Below are 21,498 nucleotides of genomic sequence, written 5' to 3' on the forward strand. Positions count from 1 at the left end.
ATGATAACTAATGTACAAATAATATACTGGGATAACCTCTATATTCTGGTACCTAATATTCAGGATCAATTTCCTAAATTTTTTTTTTTTTTTTTTTTTTTTTGAGACAGAGTCTAACACGGTTGCCGGGGCTGGAGTGTAATGGCACTATCTCGGCGCACTGCAACCTCAGGCTTCCAGGTTCAAGTGATTCTCCTGCCTCAGCCTCCCGAGTAGCTGGGATTACAGGCGCCCACCACCACACCCAGCTGATTTTTTGTATGTTTAGTAGAGATGGGGTTTCACTATGCTGTCCAGGCTGGTCTTGAACGCCTGACCTCGTGAACCACCCCCCTCAGCCTCCTAAAGTGCTGGGTTTACAGGTGTGAGCCACCGCGCCCGGCCTCAGTTTCCAAATTTTTAAAGTGAAGTTGGAGCTGAGTTTTTAAAAAGTAGCTTGCACTTTTGGGAAAAACCCTCCTGGAGTTGTTAGTTCAATAACTTTAATTTCATATAATTCAACTGAAAAGTATCCATTATATGGAAGAAAACAATTGCTTTAGATCTTTACACATTGGAAACAGGATGTTATTTCCCTTGCAGTCAAACTTCTCAGCTTCTGAAATTCGTTTTCAATTGTTAGATGTTCTCGGGAACTCTTTGTGGCTCATTGTATTATTTTGAGGGTCCTTCCTCACATTAGGTTTGACTCTAAAGATCTCCATAAATGTTTCTCAGATAAGCCTGTATTCTTAAAATAAATAAAAAGTTTACATCAAGCTTCAACTATAATTAGAAAATAAACATTATCCATATTTACGCATAAAGGATTAATCTCCCCAAATATCCTTAACTAATGTTTTAGTTTTAGGAAAGAAAATAGTGCCCTTGAAATTAATTCAATGATACAATTTTTTATGAAGTTACATAAATGTTAAACTTACATAATTAAGATGAGGCCACCTACAGGAAAGCTAAACCTCCAGCCACTTCCTTTTTAAAACGTTTATTTCATCTTTCTCTAAGAAATCTCAGTTAAAGCTAAACAGAAACTGATGTGAGGACAAAAGAAAATACCTACTTACAAAATATCTGAACATAAACTTTTTTTCCTTCAGAAATACCAGCTCTAAGCAGAAGACACATTAAAAGCAAGTACTGTAAAGAAAGGAAACTTATCTCCCATAAGGAAAAAAGAAGAAAATCTCATTGAGATTGTGCTGCAGGCTGTCCATTGTTAGATGGTAGCCCTCAGAGCAGTTCCTTCACAGAAAGTTTTGTGGGGTTAAAAACTCAAGCAGGCAACCTACCGAGCACACAGAGCTTTATTGTAGAGCACTTTATTATTTATTACGCAACTATGTTACTAAGAGCAATAATGTGTGCAAGGCAGCCCATTTCTTAGCAAAACTAATGCCAAAAAACTAAAGAAAGGTTCTGAAGCATATGTGAATGGGTAAAGTTTTTTCTTAAAATACTACATTTAGAAAGAGTCAAGCCACGCAATGCTTTACAGCTTTAGATTTCAACGCATTTTAAAGCAAAACAAAACCTCACAGACTTCAGAAGCTGTGCTCTAGGGACGAGGTCACATTTTTGCTCCTGTCCCTCATGAGCTGTAGGAGAAGCACTGCTCCTGTGCAGAACCCTAGAGGGAGGCTTTCAGAGGCTGCCTGCTGACACCCAGTCAGCCAGAACAGGAGACTTCCCTCATTGTCTTTCTCTCACGGGCCAAGTTAAATTCACAGATAAAATGTGGCACTTTTAAAATGTTCCATGATAGTGTTCTGGATAGCAATTCAATTCATTTTGGAATTCCCTGGAGAACCAAAGTCCTTTTTTTCCAAGTTGAATCTGATAATAAACATTTAGCTTCATTGTATTTTCCTTTTTTGGATATCAGGTTGCTTCTCCACACAAGTTGGGAAGGAGACAAACTTTTATTCTTTAGACACTGGAAAATACTTTGCAACTGGGCACTGGCTGCTTAATGAAGATTAAGACTTTTAAAGATAGGAAAGCTTTTTGAAGATCACAAAATGAACAGCATTTCAGTATTTTTTGGCATAATCACCATAGCAACTATAAAAAATGAATTTAAATATATGTTTACTTTTAATCTACCATTACTTGGGTAATTGTAAGTGAACAAATATTGCCCATTAAAAACCCTGGAAAAAAAAACAATTATAAATTTATACTTAATTCCTGAAAATGTTATGCTATTTAAAATAGGAAAGAATGCTGAAATTTGATTAGACTTGAATAATACCATATCAGCATGTAAGCTCAAGGTTAGTGTATAACCAGTGAAATGCTTAAAAATAATTTTTATATTCCTCTAAATACAAGACTTGGGAGAAAACAAGATACTGCCTAGGTGTAATAAATACTGAAAGCTTGTCCAGAGAGAATCTTTTTCCAATATTTTGCTGCCCATGATCATAACATTAAATTGAGTACGAAATATTAATGCTTCTCATTTGCATGTCATCATGGTTAGCTCCATTTTAGAAGGAAAACATGGTTAAGTTCTGACACATCAAAGACTCTGTTTAGTCAGTGAGCTGCTGGAGTTACAGTTATTAATGACTGAGCGACTAGAAGGAGTTAATCAGCACCGAGGTGCATGTTCTGAGATTGAGCAGATGGTGTGAAAATACATCGGATTTTATTATTGTAATTCTAATATACAAACACACTGACAGAATAACAGTTCTTAAGGAAGGAACCAGAAATAGGATAAGCTTTTCTTTTAAATCTCTGGCATTTTATTAATTGAAATTAGGTATGAATGCTGCTTGAGTCCACACGCGGGCCCTTTAGTACACAGGCGCGAGGCAGGAAATGAGGAGGGGGCAGCGGGAGGCAGGGGAAGAGGTGCCATGCTGCCATGCTTAGCCGCGCAGCCTACGAGCTGCAAGTGGAAAGACGGCGAAGGGGGAGGGTACTCACCGGGGTGTTGGACTGCTCTGTCAGCTTTTGCTCCCACATCTTTAAACGTCTTTCTCGTTCTTTGAGCTCCTGCTCCTTAAAGCTGAGATCACGCTCCAGTTTCTTTAGCCTCTCAAGAGTTGCCTCAATTTCGCACCTGCACAGGGATAGCTGGTGTAAGTCTCAACTTTACTTAAGAGATATCAAGCGCTTAGTGGGTCCATCAGAATGCTAATCAAAGTAAAAGATACATGCTGGTGCTTTAAAATCAACCAGGAAACTGCCAGAGGAGAAGGAATCTTTCATATCCTTAAATATCAAGAGGTAGTTTCTAGCTTGGAAAAATAAGCTCAAAATATTTCAACAAAGTGTTGAAGGGCCACTGGGGTGCAGCATAACCTATGGAGCTGGTGTCCTGGTACAGCCATTTAGTAAATGCTTACATTTATCTAGCTTTTTACAGTCTGTAAGTGATGTTATATATGATCTCATCTTATTCCCTTTTTTTTTTTTTTTTTTTGAGACAGAGTCTTGCTCTGTCGCCCAGGCTGGAGTGCAGTGGCGCAATCTCGGCTCACTGCAAGCTCCGCCTCCCAGGTTCACACCATTCTCCTGCCTCAGCCTCTCCGAGTAGCTGGGACTACAGGCGCCCGCCACCACACGCGGCTAATTTTTTGTATTTTTAGTAGAGACGGGGTTTCACCGTGGTCTCGATCTCCTGACCTCGTGATCCGCCCGCCTCGGCCTCCCAAAGTGCTGGGATTACAAGCGTGAGCCACTGCGCCCGGCTGATCTCATCTTATTCCCATAACAGTCCCAAGAAACAGGTATTAATCTCATAGTATAGGTGGGAAAATGATACTCAGGTTAGGTGGTCAACAACACACCATCAGTAAGTGGTTGAGATGACACTTTAGGCTACTCATTGGCTGAGTAACCCAAGCAATCAATTGACTAACCTGTCTTAGTTTCCTTGGTTGTAAGGGGTGGTGGTTATAGTACATTAGGGTTCTCCTACCTGCCTGATCCTTAGACTTACATAGGCAACTTGTTTTTTAAAAAAACCACACACCAGAAACCCAACAAAACATGGATTTCTAGGACCCTTCCCTAGAGCTCATGAGTCAGTAGGCCTGGGTGGGACCCTGGAATTTTCATTATTTTATAAAAGACCCGAGTAATTTTTACAATCAGGCAAGTGTAGAAAACCCCGGGCCAGATGAACTCTAAGGTTCCTTTTAATTCTAATAATTTTTAAAGGAAGTTATCCCCTTTGTGTCTATAGGCCAACAAACCTCACCACTTCGAACCATGTGCCATGTTACAGAAATCTGTTCTTCACAGAAAGTGGAACTGGTACCATGGCTCAGCACAAACGTTTTTCTCCTTTAGGGCTGTCGCAATGTTTAAGTCTAAATTTATGTTCTGAGAACTGGAAGCTCTTTCCCTTGAGTTTCTGAAAAGCCTGTAAGTAAGCAACAATACTGAGAGAATGAGGGAGAGAGAGAGGGAAGTCAAGGGCTAGAGAAGGCACTGGAGAGAAGGATGCAGAAGAAGATGGGAACTGGGTGACTATTGCAGAATAGCTGCTGGGTGCTGCCGGCTACTGCTTCCAGGTGCCGCTGAGGCAATCCTGTGTTGCGATGGCATAATCATGATTGAGATGTTGACTATGGAAGATAGAAGCCCCCACATCTAAGTTAATGAATATATGTAACCAAAGTCTGTCTTTTTTTTCTAGGGAGAATAAGAGTAAGTGAACAGCTTACTCTTACTGGAACATTCCAATGCTCTTACAGATAACAACCAAGTGAATGAAAACAAAAAGTTCAGGCATTCATTGGCAAAATCCAACTCTGAACAGGTATGGAGGTGGGTCTGGATTTGGCTCAACACTTCACTTCCCTACTTGTCTGAAATGCACCTCAGAGCAAGGGAGGCAGCAATCAGGTGTAAGAAGCTTCTGCTGCACCACCCACAAATATCAACACCCTGTCCCTTTTACTGGTGCCATTTGAAAAATCATAAAAGGCTATAAGTCACGTTACAGTCCCTAAAGAAGGCAGTGAATCAGCAATCTTTCAGAATTATGACTGTACCATAAAATCTAAATTTTATCCCTGATATTTCTGACAAAAATATTATGCCTATGCACGTAAACAAAGTTTTTATTTTTCAATGGAGGACTGAGGGGGAAAAATGTGGAAAAACTTAGGGTAAATTTTTGTCACAAAAAAAGAAAAGAGTGAGCCATCTTCAGTCAGTGAGGCAGTTAGAAGGCGGCAAGGAGGTGGTGGAGCTGGGTGCACTCAGTGTGCAATGGCAGACGCCTGGGCCAGCATCTACACAGCGCTTCTGCCGATGCAGTCCCCACACCCCTGCCAGTGAGACTAATCTCACCGATGTTCTTTTAGACCAGGGTAAATGGCCACTACATTCTATTTCACTTGTAATTTAAGCCAAAGATGCATCTCAAGTTCCAGCTCTGAGAGCCTACTGCGATTTTGAGCACTTCCGGAAAACAGATGAAGAGTTAAATGGACGGAAAGCTGTAACACAGAAACAAACACCAAGTAAATCTCCTTCTTCAATCTGTCTCTCAGGCTCAGCTTTCCAACAGCACTCCCAACACTGCAGAGTCTGAAATCGATTGTGTGTGAGGTTATATGCCATTAGAGACGTGACCCCAACCCGGAGATGACATAAAACCAGCTGCTCCCTTGGTTTTTTTGGTGCATTGTTTTGCATCAAATACATTTGTTGATATATTTTTATAAACTTCTTGTTCTAAAAATATAGTTTAAATGTCTTAGTTGATGAAAATTATGGTCTTTTCGTAAGCCAAATCCAATCAAGGTCAATGTCAACTAGTATCAATTTTCCATATGCCAAAAACAGGCAATGAACTGTAATTATCTTCTTTCATCAGACAGAAACTTACTTTGAAATAAAAGGTCAATTTGTAAAAAGAGGGATACAGAATATGTATTACATGATAAATGTATAATCTGTTTATTAAATGTAGTGTTATATATTACATGATTTGTGCTAACATTGCACAAATTTTAAAGGTTACATTTTTGATCTCTGGTTTTTTGTTTTTAAGAAGGCATGTCATGGTGAGAGTACTATGGTCACCACAGGAAACACAACCAACCAAGTGTTTTGCCAAGAGACACAGATCTGAATGCTCATCACAACACTGTGTGGCTCATTCAGTGCAGGTTGCCACAGATCTACAGACAATCACATGGTTAATGAAAATCCAAAACAGGACCAACAGGATGACACATTTTCTGTTCTTAATGCTCATTGCCATTATTGCTAGTAAGTCAATGGGAGGAGAAATAAGCTGAAGATCTGATGACTGAGGAAAAGTCTGACACTAGATTTTGTTCCTATCATTTATTAGGTCAAAGGAAAGAACACAGTTTATGTGGTTTTTAATAATGTAGTTTCAAGAAGTTTTCAGAATAACCATTCAGTTTTCTAAAAATACAAGTTGCATCTGGTCTATGTGTAGAGGAAGCTCTGCCAGAAAATAATCATTTGCCAGAAACACCACAGCAGGATTGGAATCAGGCTGCACTGATCACGGTGACTCTAATTTACTAAAACACTCTTTGGACACTAGTCATGTGGTTTCAGACACTAGATAAAAGTTGGGGGGAAAGGGGAGTAGTCTGAATGTGTTGTCTTTTGAAATGTTGAGATTATCTGATAAAAACATAATTCTTTTCAGCAGTTTACATATTGAGTTAGACACCTTAATAACCTAAAATGGTCATGCCCTGTAATATTTCTCTTAGCTAAAAAGGAATTCAGTCAAGTGAATATTGCATGCTAATGAGAAGACAGCATGACAACGGCCACAAGTCTAGTAACTGCACTGTTCAGCATGGGTGCAAGGGCAGGCCTGTGCTACCAGACCACCTGGGTTCTGTTCTCAGTACTGTATGATTTTGAGCAAGTTACTCAATTTACCTTTGCATCTGTGATATAATTTAGGGTTGCTATGGGGATTAAAAAAGAAAATCTAAATGAAGTACAAGCATCTGGTAAGAACCTAATAAGTGACAACTGTGTTTATTATTATTAAAATTACTATTATAGTCCTGTTTTTAACCAGTTGCCTGCTCCAGTGAAAACAGCTCTGCTGCTGCTCAAACTGGTTTACTGGTTCAGGTCAAGATATATATATTCTCTCTCCAGCTCTCAGAACAGGATTAACAGTTCCTGAAAGATGAGGAGGCCCCTTAGGCAACTGTATGCCTTTTACTAAGATACTTCACTGTCTTGTACCTCCTTTTTCCCCCGTTCTCAATCATCAATTTTATTTCCCTCACTTTCATCTTCAAGCATTTTAAAAATTGAATTTATCATGCAACTAGTCCATGTTTAATGTGGAAGAAGTAGGGAATAAAGATATACAAATAAAAAAAACTCTCTATAATCCCATTACCCAGTGATAACACTGACTTTTTGATACTTTTCTCTGTGTACATATACACAACAATATATATTTATTTTATAAAAAATAGAATCATTCTAAACAAACTAGACTGTAGGTTCTACTTTGAAATCATTTATCAGATCTGTGATTTTAGGAATGACCATATTATTCTGTGTATGGAGATATCATCATTTTAAATTTATTTTAATTCTCTGTTTATTGCACTTTATACCATTTCTGGTTTACCCTTTTCAATGATGCTTTGCTGAATAAGTGTCTCTACATTTTTGCACAGCCTTCTCATTTTTTTCTTTTTTTTTTTTTTGAATAGGATCTCACTCTGTAGCCCAGGCTGGAGTGTCGTGGCCTGATCTCGGCTCAATGCAGCTTTGACCTCCCCAGCTCAAGTGATCCTCCCACCTCAGCCTCCCAAGTAGCTGGGACCACAGGTTAGAGTCACAATGCCCAGCTAATTTTTAAATTGTGAGTAGAGATGAGGTCTGTGTTGCCCAGGCTAGTCTCGAACTTCTGGGCTCAAGCAATCTTTCACCTTGGCCTCCCAAAGTGTTGGGATTACAGGTGTGAGCCACCACACCTGGCCTTGTTGACATACTTTAAAAGACTCCCTATCTTGGTATTAAAATCTTACTAATCCCTTCGGTAATAGATCAAATAGCATTTTCTCCAAAATCCTTTTACTATGTCCTTGGACTAGATCAGATTTCATGGCTATATGCTCTCAGACATCTAGTATATTTCTCTGTCATAATACTTGTCAAAATAGAAATGTGATAGTTTTGAATATATTTAATAGTTTAACATTGGACACTTGGGCTGGAGAGCTCCACATGCCCTGGGACTCTTGTGCTCATCGCTACAGCCCAGTACCAGAATGGCAACAGTTGTTCTCACACCAGCAGAAGTTCAATGAATGGATAATGAATGAATGAATATAAGAAGTACTTTTGTCATGGCAAACATACATATTTATATTCTCTTGTATAATATCACAATCTCTTTTTATATTATTACCACCATGGTAATTTTCTCTCTTGCTTTCCCAAATATTTACAGAGCAAATGCTGTGTTCAAGGCACATTTTGATGCCGTGAGTGATGAACAAACGTGATTGTCTGCCTCTCTTACATTTCAGCCTGTGAGACACACATTAAACAACTAACTGCCGAATTACTTCTTTTTTTTGAGATGGAGTCTCGCTGTGTCGCCCAGGCTGGAGTGCAGTGGCGCGATCTCAGCTCACTGCAACCTCCGGCTCCCAGGTTCACGCCATTCTCCTGCCTCAGCCTCCCGAGTAGCTGGGACTACAGGCACCCGCCACCATGCCTGGCTAATTTTTTGTATTTTTAGTAGAGATGGGGTTTCACAGTGTTAGCCAGTATGGTCTCGATCTCCTGACCTCGTGATCCACCCGCCTCGGCCTCCCAAAGTGCTGGGATTACAGGCATGAGCCACTGTGCCTGGCCCGAATTACTTCTTAATTCCAATAGCAGTAAAGCCTATGAAGGAGGTGCTCTCAGAGCACATAAAGTGGAACCTGATCTGGCCTGGGGTCAGGAAGCGTTTCCCTGCAGACGTGTTATTCAACTGCTATTTAAATGATGAACAGGAGTTAAGGTGGGGTGTGACCGCAGGCGTGGCACACACCTGAAACGGGATAAGCTTCAAAGAGAGGAAACTAGCCAGGTGCGGTGGCTCACGCTTGTAATCCCAGCACTTTGGGAGGCTGAGGCGGGCGGATCACGAGGTCAGGAGATCGAGACCATGGTGAAACCCTGTCTCTACTAAAAAATACAAAAAATTAGCTGGGCGTGGTGGCGGGCGCCTGTAGTCCCAGCTACTCGGAGAGGCTGAGGCAGGAGAATGGCGTGAACCCGAGAGGAGGAGCTTGCAGTGAGCCGAGATTGCGCCACTGCACTCCAGCCTGGGTGACAGAGCAAGACTCCGTAGGAAACTGCCTGTAAAGATCCTGAATGGGGGAGAAATAAGCATCTGAGGAGGGACTGAAAGCCAGAAATTAAGGGGAGAATGATCTTCTTAAGCTGACACTGGTGAGGCCACAGTAATGAGGGTCTGGTGAATCTTCTTAGGTATATGATTCTTGCTGTGTCACCCAGGCTGGGCTTGAACTCCTGGGCTCAAGTAATCCACCCGCCTTGGCCTCCCGAAGTGCTGGGATTACAGGCGTGAGCCACCGTGCCGAGTATTCTGGTCTTTGTCTTAAGAGTAATGGGAACTTATATATGGATTTTAAAGAAGAATGATCTGATGACATGTATACTGATCTCTTACTGCAAAAAACAAATATTACTTACATGTTTTGTTAATTATCTCAGCCCAGAAAAAAGTCCCTTATACCTAGACTTGAGCTCACTGTACAATTTTTATATCCCTAAATAAAAATTCATTTACCTCACTGGCCCTAGATAGATATTTCGAAGGAATAAAAATAAATAAGGTTATTGTAAAACAACAAACAGAAAGCCCAAAGAAGTATGTAGTAACAGGAGTAAACAACGCAGTAATTTTCAAAGTGCATGCAGTATTCATTTGGCATCAGCAGATGGCGTAAGGTGTCACATTACTGCCCACGGCTATCAGGAGCAGAGATGAAGTTACCTAAATCTCTGCTGAGTCAGGGTGGGAATAATGTCAGCTTCCAAACATGCTATTTATATTCATGCATCATGTGACCTGGCTCAAATGTTTCATCCTGGGTTTACTCTTCCAATCATGCAATACAATTTTCTCATTACTAAATTTATTTAACAAGCTTTAATAGGATTTATGACATCAAGTTTTCTTTTAAGAGTATTTTTGATGTCTCCCTATCCCCCTTCACTAGCAGACACAGTGCTCTGCGAATTTCAAGGTAAACAGTATTCTTGTTTCTTACAGAACAGAGGACAAAGCTTCCTAACAAAGAGTAAACACAGAGAAATGTCTGGTAACCATCTTTTGTCTCAGAAGACATGATTTCAATTTTTTTTTGAGACGGAGTTTCACTCTTGTTGCTCAGGCTGGAGTGCAATGGCATGATCTCGGCTCACTGCAACCTCTGCCTCCAGGTTCAAGTGATTCTCCTGCCACAGCCCCCTGAGTAGCTGGGATTACGGGCATGTGCCACCACACCTGGCTAATTTTTTGTATTTTTAGTAGAGACAGGGTTTCTCCATGTTGGTCAGGTTGGTCTCAAACTCCTGACCTCAGGTGATCTGCCCGCCTTGGCCCGTCAAAGAGCTGGGATTACAGGCATGAGCCACCGTGACCGGCCTCAATATTCTTTTCAACTACTTACACAAGGTAACAAGCTTGGAGAAACACTATTTCTTGCTTACTTATGAAATGCAGGACTTATAAGATTTCCAAAATCATAAAAAAACTTTTTCTTTTTCCCTAAGCTATGCTCAGAAATCAGGACTGTCATTCAGATCTCTGGTTCACTTCTTCATTGAGACGAGTGATGGTCTTTGAAAGCCAGACACTGTGGCCTGCTGTCGGGGCTACCCACCTCCACTCCGCCTTGTTGTGTAGGAATGAGTTACACTTGTCAGGAAGGCTCGTGTCATTTGACATGGACTCCAGGATTGAAATGATTTGCTTGAATGATGGCCGTTTCTGAAGAAGAGAAAATAAGTAATCATTCGTTGGGACTTAAGAAAGGAGATATTTAAGAGAAAACGTAAATAAGTTTATTACAAGCATAGTAATAAACTCAACCCACCATAACAAAATAAAACATGATACAATGTCCTGATGTAGTTATTTTACAGTCATCAGATCACTCAGGTTTAGGGAACTGTATTCTTTATTTTCAGTGAACTCTTCACAAGGAGAGATTCAGATGCTGTTTTTCTATCATGTGGCCTAAGGTTGGGATAATTCATGTTTTTCTCCAGGAAGAGAGAACACTAATTCTCTCTTTTAGTTATGATTAAGAACTCCTAAAAGGAAACAGTGAAGTCCTTTAAAAATCTCCGTGATAAAGCTGGTAAAAAGTTAATGGCAGACTGTATTTGGTGGGATGTTAGTGTTCACTGTAAAATTCTTTCCACTTTTATGTTTGAACATTTTTATGATAAACGTTGGGGGGAAATCTACCTATCAATCTATTGGAACTAATAAAATTTCCCAAATTGGTTTGTCAAAAAAAATTCAGGTACTATGCTGATTACCTGGGTGAGGAAATAATCTGTACTCCAAACCTCCATGACACACAATTTACCTATATAACAAACCTGGCCATGTGCCCCTGAACCTAAAAGTAAAGTAAAAAAAAGAAAGCCCCAATTGTAAAGCCATCATAACTTCACTGTTCTCAATATTTACTTTCTGTTATAATTGGCTTTAGTGCTAAGACACTATAAGGTACTGTTCACTAGAAATGAGCAGTGGTTAAGTGTGTTTCTTGAGCTAGCAGTAACTATTCTAGTCTATCTCTTTAGACTGTAGCCAAGGTTGAGACAAAAGGTTAAAACAAAAAGAGAAAGATAATAAAAAGGATGATGCACATTCTCTCTTCATCATGCCTCGTAATTACACCATTACTGAACAAATTATAGTTGCAGCAATTAAAACATGCATTTTAATTTAAGAGCACAAAAACAAGAAGAAACAATGTTGAGGTGGCTTGCTCTCAGGATTTAAGTGCTTCCTACATTACTAAGAAAAGCAATTTTTCCATGTCTCAGAAATATAAAAACCTAGGATATATATTGAGTTCTGCCATTATTATTCTCCTTCAAGGGCACTTGTGTGCATGTGTGTGCCTGTGTCTTTCCTTGAAGAGGGCATACATAGATAAATGTTACTGATATATATTAAGCCTTCTAATAAGCAAAGAGGAAAATGCCCTAAGTAGGAAGCTTGAAAAATGTTCTATTTATCTTCTTTAACTTTGTCCTCCTCTTAATTTCTCCCAGCATGTATTGGGTTTTAAAATGATTTTTTTTTTAAGACAGAGTCTTGCTCTATTGCCCAGGCTGGAATGCAGTGGCGTGATCATAGCTCACTGCAGCCTCGACCACCTGGGCTCAACCAATCTTCCTGCCTCAGCCTCCCAAGTAGTGGGGACTAAAGGTGTTTGCCGCCATGGCCAGCTAATTTTTTAGTTTTTTATACAGAGGGGCCTCGCCATCTTGCCCAAGCTGGTCTCAAACTCCTTGGCCCAAGTGATCTTCCTGCCTCAGCCTCCTAAAGTGATGGGATTACAGGCATGAGCCACTGTGCCTGGCCTGAAAAATGTTTTAATCATTTGCAAAATAACTAATTATATAATAAAGGATTTTCATTTTGCAAGGAAAAGCAGCAGGAGGAGCTAATGAATTTTTAAAGAATAATTTCCCTACATTTAATCATTCTTAAAATAAGGTGAAACTCTTCTGTAATTGGATGACCAGCATCCCTAGAAAAAATTTAATTTTATAGTCAGAACCTACTCTTGGATAGAAGTTATCAAAGTGAACATTTAAGAGGTGATAACAATATAGATTTTTGTGGTAATAATATTCTATGAGTATTCTGGTTACAGAATACAACACTTGGTCTAGGATCTTATATAAATTCCTCTGAAGCGGATTAGGTTCCTTTTAGGCATTACGTAGGCTCTGCTTATTCAAAAAAAAATTAAAATAAAAACTGGGACCATTTGTGAAGCATCTACATACATTATTTCTCTATTTGTTATCTTCATTTTATAGATATGGACCACAAGTCTCAGAAGAGTAGGAAGTGCCCAGCATCACACAGGAAGCAAGTTACAGAACACAAGGACTCTGTTCGTAAACTCTTCAACATCTTTTATCACATAAGGGTAAGATACTACTTCCTATTGAACTTATGACTTCAACTTACTATTATTATTATTTTTGGAGACAGAGTCTTGCTCCGTCACCCAGGCAGGAGTGCAGTGGTGCAATCTCGGCTCAGTGCAACCTCCGCCTCCCGGGTTCAAGCGATTATCCTGCCTCAGCCAGCCTCCCAAGTAGCTGGGACTACAGGAATGCACCACCATGCCCAGCTAATTTTTTGTATTTTAGTACAGATGGGGTTTCACTGACTTGCCTGGCTGGTGTCCAACTCCTGAGCTCAGGCAGTCTGCCTGCCTTGGCCTCCCAAAGTGCTAGGGATTACAGACGTGAGCCACTGCACCAGGCCAACTTATTTTTTTCCCTGTTTAGAAATGTCATTTTAGGACCTGAATCCAATACCCACCTTTTCTTTTTTTCTCCTTCTCTTCAATAAAATATTTTGAGCACCTATTGTAAGCCACTAGAAGGACTTGACATTTACCTAATATCAGCTTTCTCTTGCATACATCACCACCCCGCCCCCGACCCTCATTGCAAAAGAACAGCAGTTCTATAGGTGGGCTGAATATTTTAATCTAGATGTTAATACTCTAAAAATTTAAGGACTTAAAAAAAAAGTACTTTAACTATTGCTCTACATATGTGCATAGGACTGGCACTAACTTCTGGTTGAACTGCTACGTATTTCTAGCCAGAAAATGGATGTACCTCTCAGGAAATTTACTGTGGTCTGGCTACTTCAGGCAACAACAAATTGGGCATCCACTTTCCAAACTGATGTAATGTGCAATAGGCAAATACATGTAACAATTACCTCTACACCCTTAGAAACCTTGCAGTCCATCTAGGAAGAAAATATTTCTTTAAAAATACAGCTGCACCAGGTAAGGCCCAGACTGTGGTTTAGGAAAAGTGCTAAGCCTGGGGTGGGATAAATAGAATAATGAAGGAAGACTTGATGATGAAGTATTCAGAGGAGAAAGAAGGAAGAGAACTTGTTTGGGAATGAAAGTATGTAAGGTGTGTCTAGAGGAGATCAGCAGTGAGAGAGTTGGAAATGTGGGTCGTGGCCAGGTATATAACCAAATCATATACAGGGGACATGTCACTGTTTAATCAGAATAAAATGTCATGAATTTAGAAAATAAAAATCAATCTTAAACTTCCTTTATACTTCATGTGGCTGGAATGCAAGATTTCTTTGGTCCTAAAGAAGGGTTAGCTTACTACATGTTAAAGACATGCCAGCTGCACAGCTTCAACACTGGGCCTAATGTTCTTGTTGTGTAAGGTGGATATACCATAAATGTACGTTCTTAGAATTTTAATTAATGTGGTACTGAGTGCTCAATTAAGAAACTCAAAATTTGCTTTGCATACTGAAATATGATCACAATTATAGAGATCTAGTTGCAATAATCAAATTCAATGCAAATAATTTCAGACAAAATTTCTATTTATGTATCAGAGAGAAACATATGTCCAAAATGACTTCTACGTCACAATGGACATATAACTAGTAAGAAGGGTAGGGAAGGGGTAGTATGATACCATTTTAACAGTATAAAATAAATGTTTTAAAGCAAGCTTGAAAATACCTGCTTATAGTTTCTACTGAATTAGTTGCAAAGTGTAGGCATTTCTCTTAATGCTTAAAAATCCCCATTCTACAAAATCATGTACTAAAAATTATAGGGCCTAAACAGGAGTAAGGCAGACCATTCAAAAACCATGCAACTGTGTTATCAAATACTAATAAAAAGAACAACAATCCTAAATAAAATACTAACAGTTTAAAAAGGTGATTCTTTAGTAAAAATAATACTAGGAATATCTAGGACTCTACTTAAAAAAAAGAGTAAGGGAAGTCTGAAGAACAGGAGTGAAAGCAAAGATTTTGCAACATGTACACAGCACAGTTTGTTGCTGGGAGAACCAGCAACAAATTCTTCCAAGTTAAGCTAAGCCAAGCCAAGAAGGAGCACGTGGAGTGAATAGGCTTCATAGCACTGGTCCCTTGCTGCCTTGTTGGCTGCATTATTACACTTTGTGCTCAGTGCGGAACAATGTGTTGGGAAACATCAGGAACCATCAACATGAATTCTGTGTTATACTAACATAGTCCCCAGTCTCCATTCTCACCAACTGCTTCTGAGTTATTCCCACTAAAGAAACATATTGTAGAAGAACAGAGTATATTTTATGGCCATTCTTCTTGGGGGTCAGATTGGAACAGGGTTTACATTCAGTAAGAAATTTGATTCTTTAGTCTTTCTTTTTAGTGTCTGTTTAAAAGATCAGTTTTAATACCTCTATTTCCACAAAAAACTGGACAAATTTAAACTATAAAATTTTTGTTCCTTTCTTGAGTGTAACTGCTCTCTTATTCTAATCTTTAATCTGTAAGAATATTTATTTTTTAACTCATTATGGAAAATTCCAAAATATACAAAAGTAGAGATAACAATATAATGAACCTCTATATATTATCACTCAGCTTCAAAAATTATCATGGCCAATCCTGTTTAATCTATACCATCATCTATTTCCCTTCACTTTGTTTTGAAGCAAATCCAAGACTAGCCTATCATTTCATCTGTAAATATTTCCATATATATGCGAGAGTCTTTTAAAATAATCTTTGCAGGGAAAGGATATGGGCCATTCATGCTCAAATGTGATAACCACATGAAAGCCTAAGCTTTGGAATTTCTCTAACTCTATTGTGGAGCTCAAAAACATCACTGAAGCTGGACAGGCAGTACATATCAAGATGCTCTAGAAGTGCTACTTTTGTCTGCTCTTTGGCTAGAAAAGCAAAAGAGTGCAGTGGTTAAGAGCAGGGACTGTGCCAGACCTAGTTCATGTCCAGCCCTACTACCTACTAGCTGTGTGGCCTTGAGCTCATGATGTAACCTCTGTATGTCTTGGTTCTTCATCTGTTCAATGAGGATAATTGAGGCATCTATTTCATAGAGATATTCTGAGGAATAAATGAGTTAACATACATAAAGTGTTTGGAACAGTGCCTGGCATATTATAAGTACTGTGTCTTAGCCATCTCAATAGCATATAGGTGCAATAGTTATTACTAAAAATTAAAAAAAAAATAAATTATTTGTACTGAATCCAGAATGTCAAAGCGTGCTATGAGAATGAGTTAATAATGAGTCTCTAGAGATCAAGATTAAGCAGATGTCAACAGAAAACCTTAACAAACAGTCAATCTGGGGCTCATGGGAACATCAATCCAGCTTTGCTTTGTAATGAATTTTGTTACCCTAACTTTTAAAAACTGAAAGCCAAATGAGAAATTTCAGAATTCTAAACAATAACAAAAATACATATGTATACCTTGGCATCAGCTTCCCAACACTGATGTAACAGTTCAGCAAAACTTCTGGGGCAACTGCTTGGAATGGTTAATCTCTACAATAGAGAGAGGGAAACAAAACAAAATAAATCACAGGGATTTATTCATTAATGTCAGCAAACACCATATCTGAAGGGTCATAATAGAGTTAATTTAAGAACATAATCAAGGCATGAAATTTAAAGCTTCCATTGATTAACATGTGACAAGTGACAATTTATGTTTAGATTTGTAATCTCTAAAGACTCATACTTTTTCTTGAAAGGGAACTGTAGTGAACGGAGAAGTCAGGTTCAGTACAACTAATGCAACAAAACAAAATATCTAAACAGAACTACAGTAGAAGGGGGCAAGTCGGAACTTAAATATAAAACCATATGTCACTGTACTTTTATAGGCAACTTACGGTATATGTAAATAGGCCAGGTAACTAGAAACCAGTTTAGCTTTGGCAGTAGGTATACAACTCTGAAAACATCTGAGCACAGATCACAGAGATAATTTAAACTGTGCATTTCTCAGTGGTAAATAAGACATTCTGAACATATGACTGATTATGGCTTTGTTTTGGTCAAACCCATATACTTTAAGGACCCGATACAACAAAAATTATAATGTGAGGATGGTCCTATTCTAACATCCTACAGTGGTGCTTCTCATAGAACTCGTGGTGCCTCTATTCCACAGAAGCCTTTGTGTTTGTTTTAGAGACTGGTGGGTTGCAATCGACTTTTAAGTATAACAGGTCAGGAATGCTAGACAATTCAATATCCCATACAATCCTGCATAACCAAGAACTCCCCTGTGTCCCACAAAATTTCAAATGCTCCATTTATATTCATGTAAGTAAAACAAGCAAACAATGAAGTTTATAATTTTCTGGGCCTAGAATCTAACTAACTTAGAAATAAACACAAAGTATTCTTTTGAACAGTTTTAAGATACACTGAACTTTGCAGAATGCATCTTCCAAATAAATCAAAGGCTTATTGATTCTTGCATGATTCATAACTTTATCATGATTTCTGACATAACAAGTGCTACTCCCAGTACTGGAGTCGTTAATACAACCCAACTCCATCCGGGTGCATTTGTAGCTGTTGAGTTCTATTTATCCCCTAAAACTGTTCCATCATCTCTGGTGTGGTCATGTTTGAGCATTTGTACACTAAGAAACATCTTTCATTTATTTCTCTTCTATATTACAGTTAGAGCATTACGTTAACTTACAATATAATGTGTGTAGGTAGTTGTGTTACCTTTGAATTTCACCTCAAGGGAGTGTAAGGGGTTGTTAACATAGTTGTTATAAACTGAGCATTGGGTGTGATAGAGTTGAGAACTGCTGTACTAAGAAGTATTAAGACTTATTCCACAGTTTTGTTTGCCAAAGAAGTTTTGCAAATAAAAAACTTAAAACTGAACGTAGCTGGATTTGGGGGAGGCTATGAGAAACTAGAAACATAGTTGCCTTGACAAGAAAACTGACAACTTGTATTTTGAATTACAGATAATCCTAAAATCAAAACAAAGCAAAGTTGAAAAACAAAACAACTCTCTCCAAACTAAAGGCCGTGTGAAGCACTTTTAAACCTCTAGTCTTGTGATTTCACAGAATAGGACAAGATGTATTAAACTGTACTATTATTTTACTGTAAACTGCAGACCTTTTGATGAAGGTTAAAAAAAAATTCAGGTGTTTACTTTTTTAAATATAAAATGGTTGGGGGCTGGGAATTAATAAAAGTAGACTATAATTCCAATTATGCACTTGAATGTACTCTGTAACTAAAAATAATGAGTTTTTGTCAAGGGTAACATTTTTCAATACAACTTTGTCTCAACATTTTCCTGAGAACTGAATGTGAGCTGGCTGAATATGGAGGATGATCATTTCTGTGATCTTTTCTTACTGAAAAAGTGTTTAGATACCACATCAAAGTCATTACACAAGGAGACACAATTATTTTAAATAATCTGACATGGCCAAATATCAGTTAAATCTGTACTCAGACACTTTATGCAATGGATTATTTTGGTGCGTTAAAAAGTACTTTAAAATAGAATTCAAAGTATTTAAGTCCTGATTACATAACTGTGGGCATTCCTAATACATGAAAACATTCTGAAATAACCAGATCTTAGCACCAGGTTTGCAACACTACTTAAAACTTAAATATTTTTAAGTAAAAGTTTCAAATTAAAATATTTCCCAATCACTAAATTAGGCATGACATTTTTTAAAGACCATATTCATTTTTGCACCATTTTCTACATAAGATGTAAAATTTTTTTTAAGTCAAATTTTTATCTTTTTCTAAAGTATAGTCAAGAACAGTGGATTAAGTCTTATGAAGATTTCTGTTAGTCAAATAGTTTTGTTATTTAGAACAAACATGGTAAGTAAGAATTTAAGTATTTATAAAAATAGAAATTGTGCTACCAGAACATTCTGAATGATCACTGATTGAGTTCCATGGAAATGACAAAAGCAAATATATATATCTGTTCCATTTAAAAAATTTATGAGTAATGCCCTCTTAATTTCATGCCTTCTATAAAGGTTCATTGTTTACTTTGTAAAGTTTAGCAGTGCTTTATGAATCTAGTTTTAATAGGATTTAATATTAGAAATATGATTGCTTAAACATCTTATTTTATTATTAAGGGATTAGAAGCAAAGATCTTCAGATATAATTTTTAGAAAGTATTGATTTTTCTATAGATGCAAAAAGTAATCTTAAATGGTGAAAATGAATAAGGTCTATTGTCTGGGTAAGAGTAATGGCGCCAATCTCAATTCCCTGGTCTTGACAGTATACTACAGCCATGTAAGATTTCACCAGTGAGGGAAGCTGGGTGAAGAGTACACAAATTTCTTTAGTTTTTGTTAATTTAAAAAACTTTTTTGGCTGGGCACAGTGGCTCATGCCTGTAATCCCAGCACTTTGGGAGGCCGAGGCAGGTGGATCACTTGAGGTCAGGAGTTCAAGACCAGCCTGGCCAATATGGTGAAACCCCATTTCAACTAAAAATAAAAAAGCTTTTTTGAGTCAGGGTGTCACTCTGTCACCCAGGCTGGAGTGTAGTGGTGTGATAATGGTGGCAGCCTTGACCTCCCGGACTCAAGGGATCCTCCTACCTCAGTCTCCCCAGTAGATGGGACTACAGGTATGTACAACCACACCCAGCTAATTTTTTGATTCTTTGTAATATTTTTGCAAACTCCTGTGAATCTATAATTATTTCAAAATAAAAAGTTAAAAGACAACTCTAATATTTGGATATAGATATTATAGATGACTAGATAACATTTAAAATGTCTTCCCGAACACTTGAACATGTCATTCTTTATTTAAATGAGGCCTGTTAAAAATACGACTTTCTTTTTTCAACCCATAACCCAAAATATTCAATAGTAAAAATATAGTAAAAGAATTAGAAGTTGAAGGGATTTTGTAAATTATATTTCAGTCAAAGCCTCAATTTTGTTATGAAATGAAATAAACCTGTGTGAATTATCTTAATGCTATGTCAACAGAATTTATTTTGGAAATGGATACCTCCATTTGTGAGGTGAAATGAAGATACCTTCTTAAATGATGATATTGAAAATTATATTGAAACTTAATTTCCATATTTTTGACAAATATTGTACAGAATGAGAATAGCAGATAAATATCCTTGTAATACCTAATTTTACTGAAGTTCATTAGAAAGCTGAGAAAGTGTATTTCACCATGTAGGCTTTTTTCAACTTATTATTATATTTAATGAATACAGTATGGGAAGTATTTGAGTAGTCTTCATCAGTTATTAGCTGATCATCAGAACATATCATGAATAAAATAGCAAACTCTACTTTCTGGGATCTCTGGGGAGAAAAAAGATTGCTTCTGCGTGTATAATGTTGAAGAGGTTCTGAAGGTTATTCATGGGTGATTCCAATCCTCAAGTCAACTATCCAGGCAGCTTCTAAACTCATTTTTTTCTTCAGCTTTAAAAATCCTTCACGGATACCCCAATGTTTTAAAAAGTACTTTAAATTTATATCTATTCTGCCACCCTTTAGATAAATTATTATTTAAAAATATTAATTATTCTGTCTTATACTTGGAGGGTCCAGTTAGCTAAAAAAACAAAAATAAAACAAAACAAAAAAATAACCTTTCTCCTAGTTTATCTTGGAATAGTGCAGAGGGAAAAGATTACACTGAATGTTTTGGTTCCAGAGTCTACACAAGGTCAGTAATTTTCTTTGCTTTCATTTGTAAACCCAGAACCAGATCTCTAATCATCTTACTGGCAAAAGAAATAGAACAGAAACAAGTGTGTCCTCATATCACAATATCAGTTATCCTGTGTGTAAGATCTTATTTAATAGCACATGAGGAATTACTAGCACTTTTAATTAAAACAGAAAACCTCCTGTGAAACAATGAGTAAGGCACATTCTTGCATATAACTCCTTTTCATTTCTTAAACTGGCAGCTCTTTCCCATCAGTTTCAGCTATCATCAACATTTCATCCACTCCCAATGAATCAGGAGGAAAAATTATATGGTAACTCTGGATTATGTGATCTAAAAGATGGAAACTTGGTTTCTCCTAGTCAATAGCAGCTTTTTGATTAATCTAGTTTGTTCCTGCATTCACCTGGGAAGCAGATCAATGTAATTCTTTTAGAGCATTAAAAAGGGAACATTTTTATATATTCACCTTTTTGCAAATTATTTTATTCTAAGGTTGCAGTCTTACCCTTTGTGGAGAGCACACATAAGATTTGGAAATGAAGAAGTTCTGTGAAATAAAGTAGTTTTGCATTGCAAAGACAACTGCTTGCTTCCATTACATGATCTAAGTTCTCATAATACCTTGATATTGGATGCTTCATCCTTATGCTGAGAATTTCCATGGCTGTGCGTTTCAGT

General features: G+C 37.8%; 1 protein-coding gene across 2 annotated transcripts in view; it reads right to left on the reverse strand.

Annotated features, from left to right (window-relative positions):
- MAP3K20 (mitogen-activated protein kinase kinase kinase 20) overlaps positions 1–21,498 on the reverse strand; it is a 201,059-nt gene that overhangs the window by 48,192 nt on the left and 131,369 nt on the right. For both annotated transcript variants that reach the window (XM_032755347.2, XM_032755348.2), the window contains exons 9-11: positions 16,549–16,623; positions 10,896–11,002; positions 2,935–3,070 (exon numbers count right to left, since the gene is read on the reverse strand). In XM_032755347.2, the coding sequence (XP_032611238.1) occupies positions 2,935–3,070; positions 10,896–11,002; positions 16,549–16,623 (318 nt within the window). The remainder of the gene's footprint in view (positions 1–2,934; positions 3,071–10,895; positions 11,003–16,548; positions 16,624–21,498) is intronic.

The sequence above is a fragment of the Hylobates moloch genome, unplaced genomic scaffold (genome assembly GCF_009828535.3).
Source record: "Hylobates moloch isolate HMO894 unplaced genomic scaffold, HMol_V3 SCAFFOLD_1, whole genome shotgun sequence".
Classification (NCBI taxonomy): domain Eukaryota; kingdom Metazoa; phylum Chordata; class Mammalia; order Primates; family Hylobatidae; genus Hylobates; species Hylobates moloch.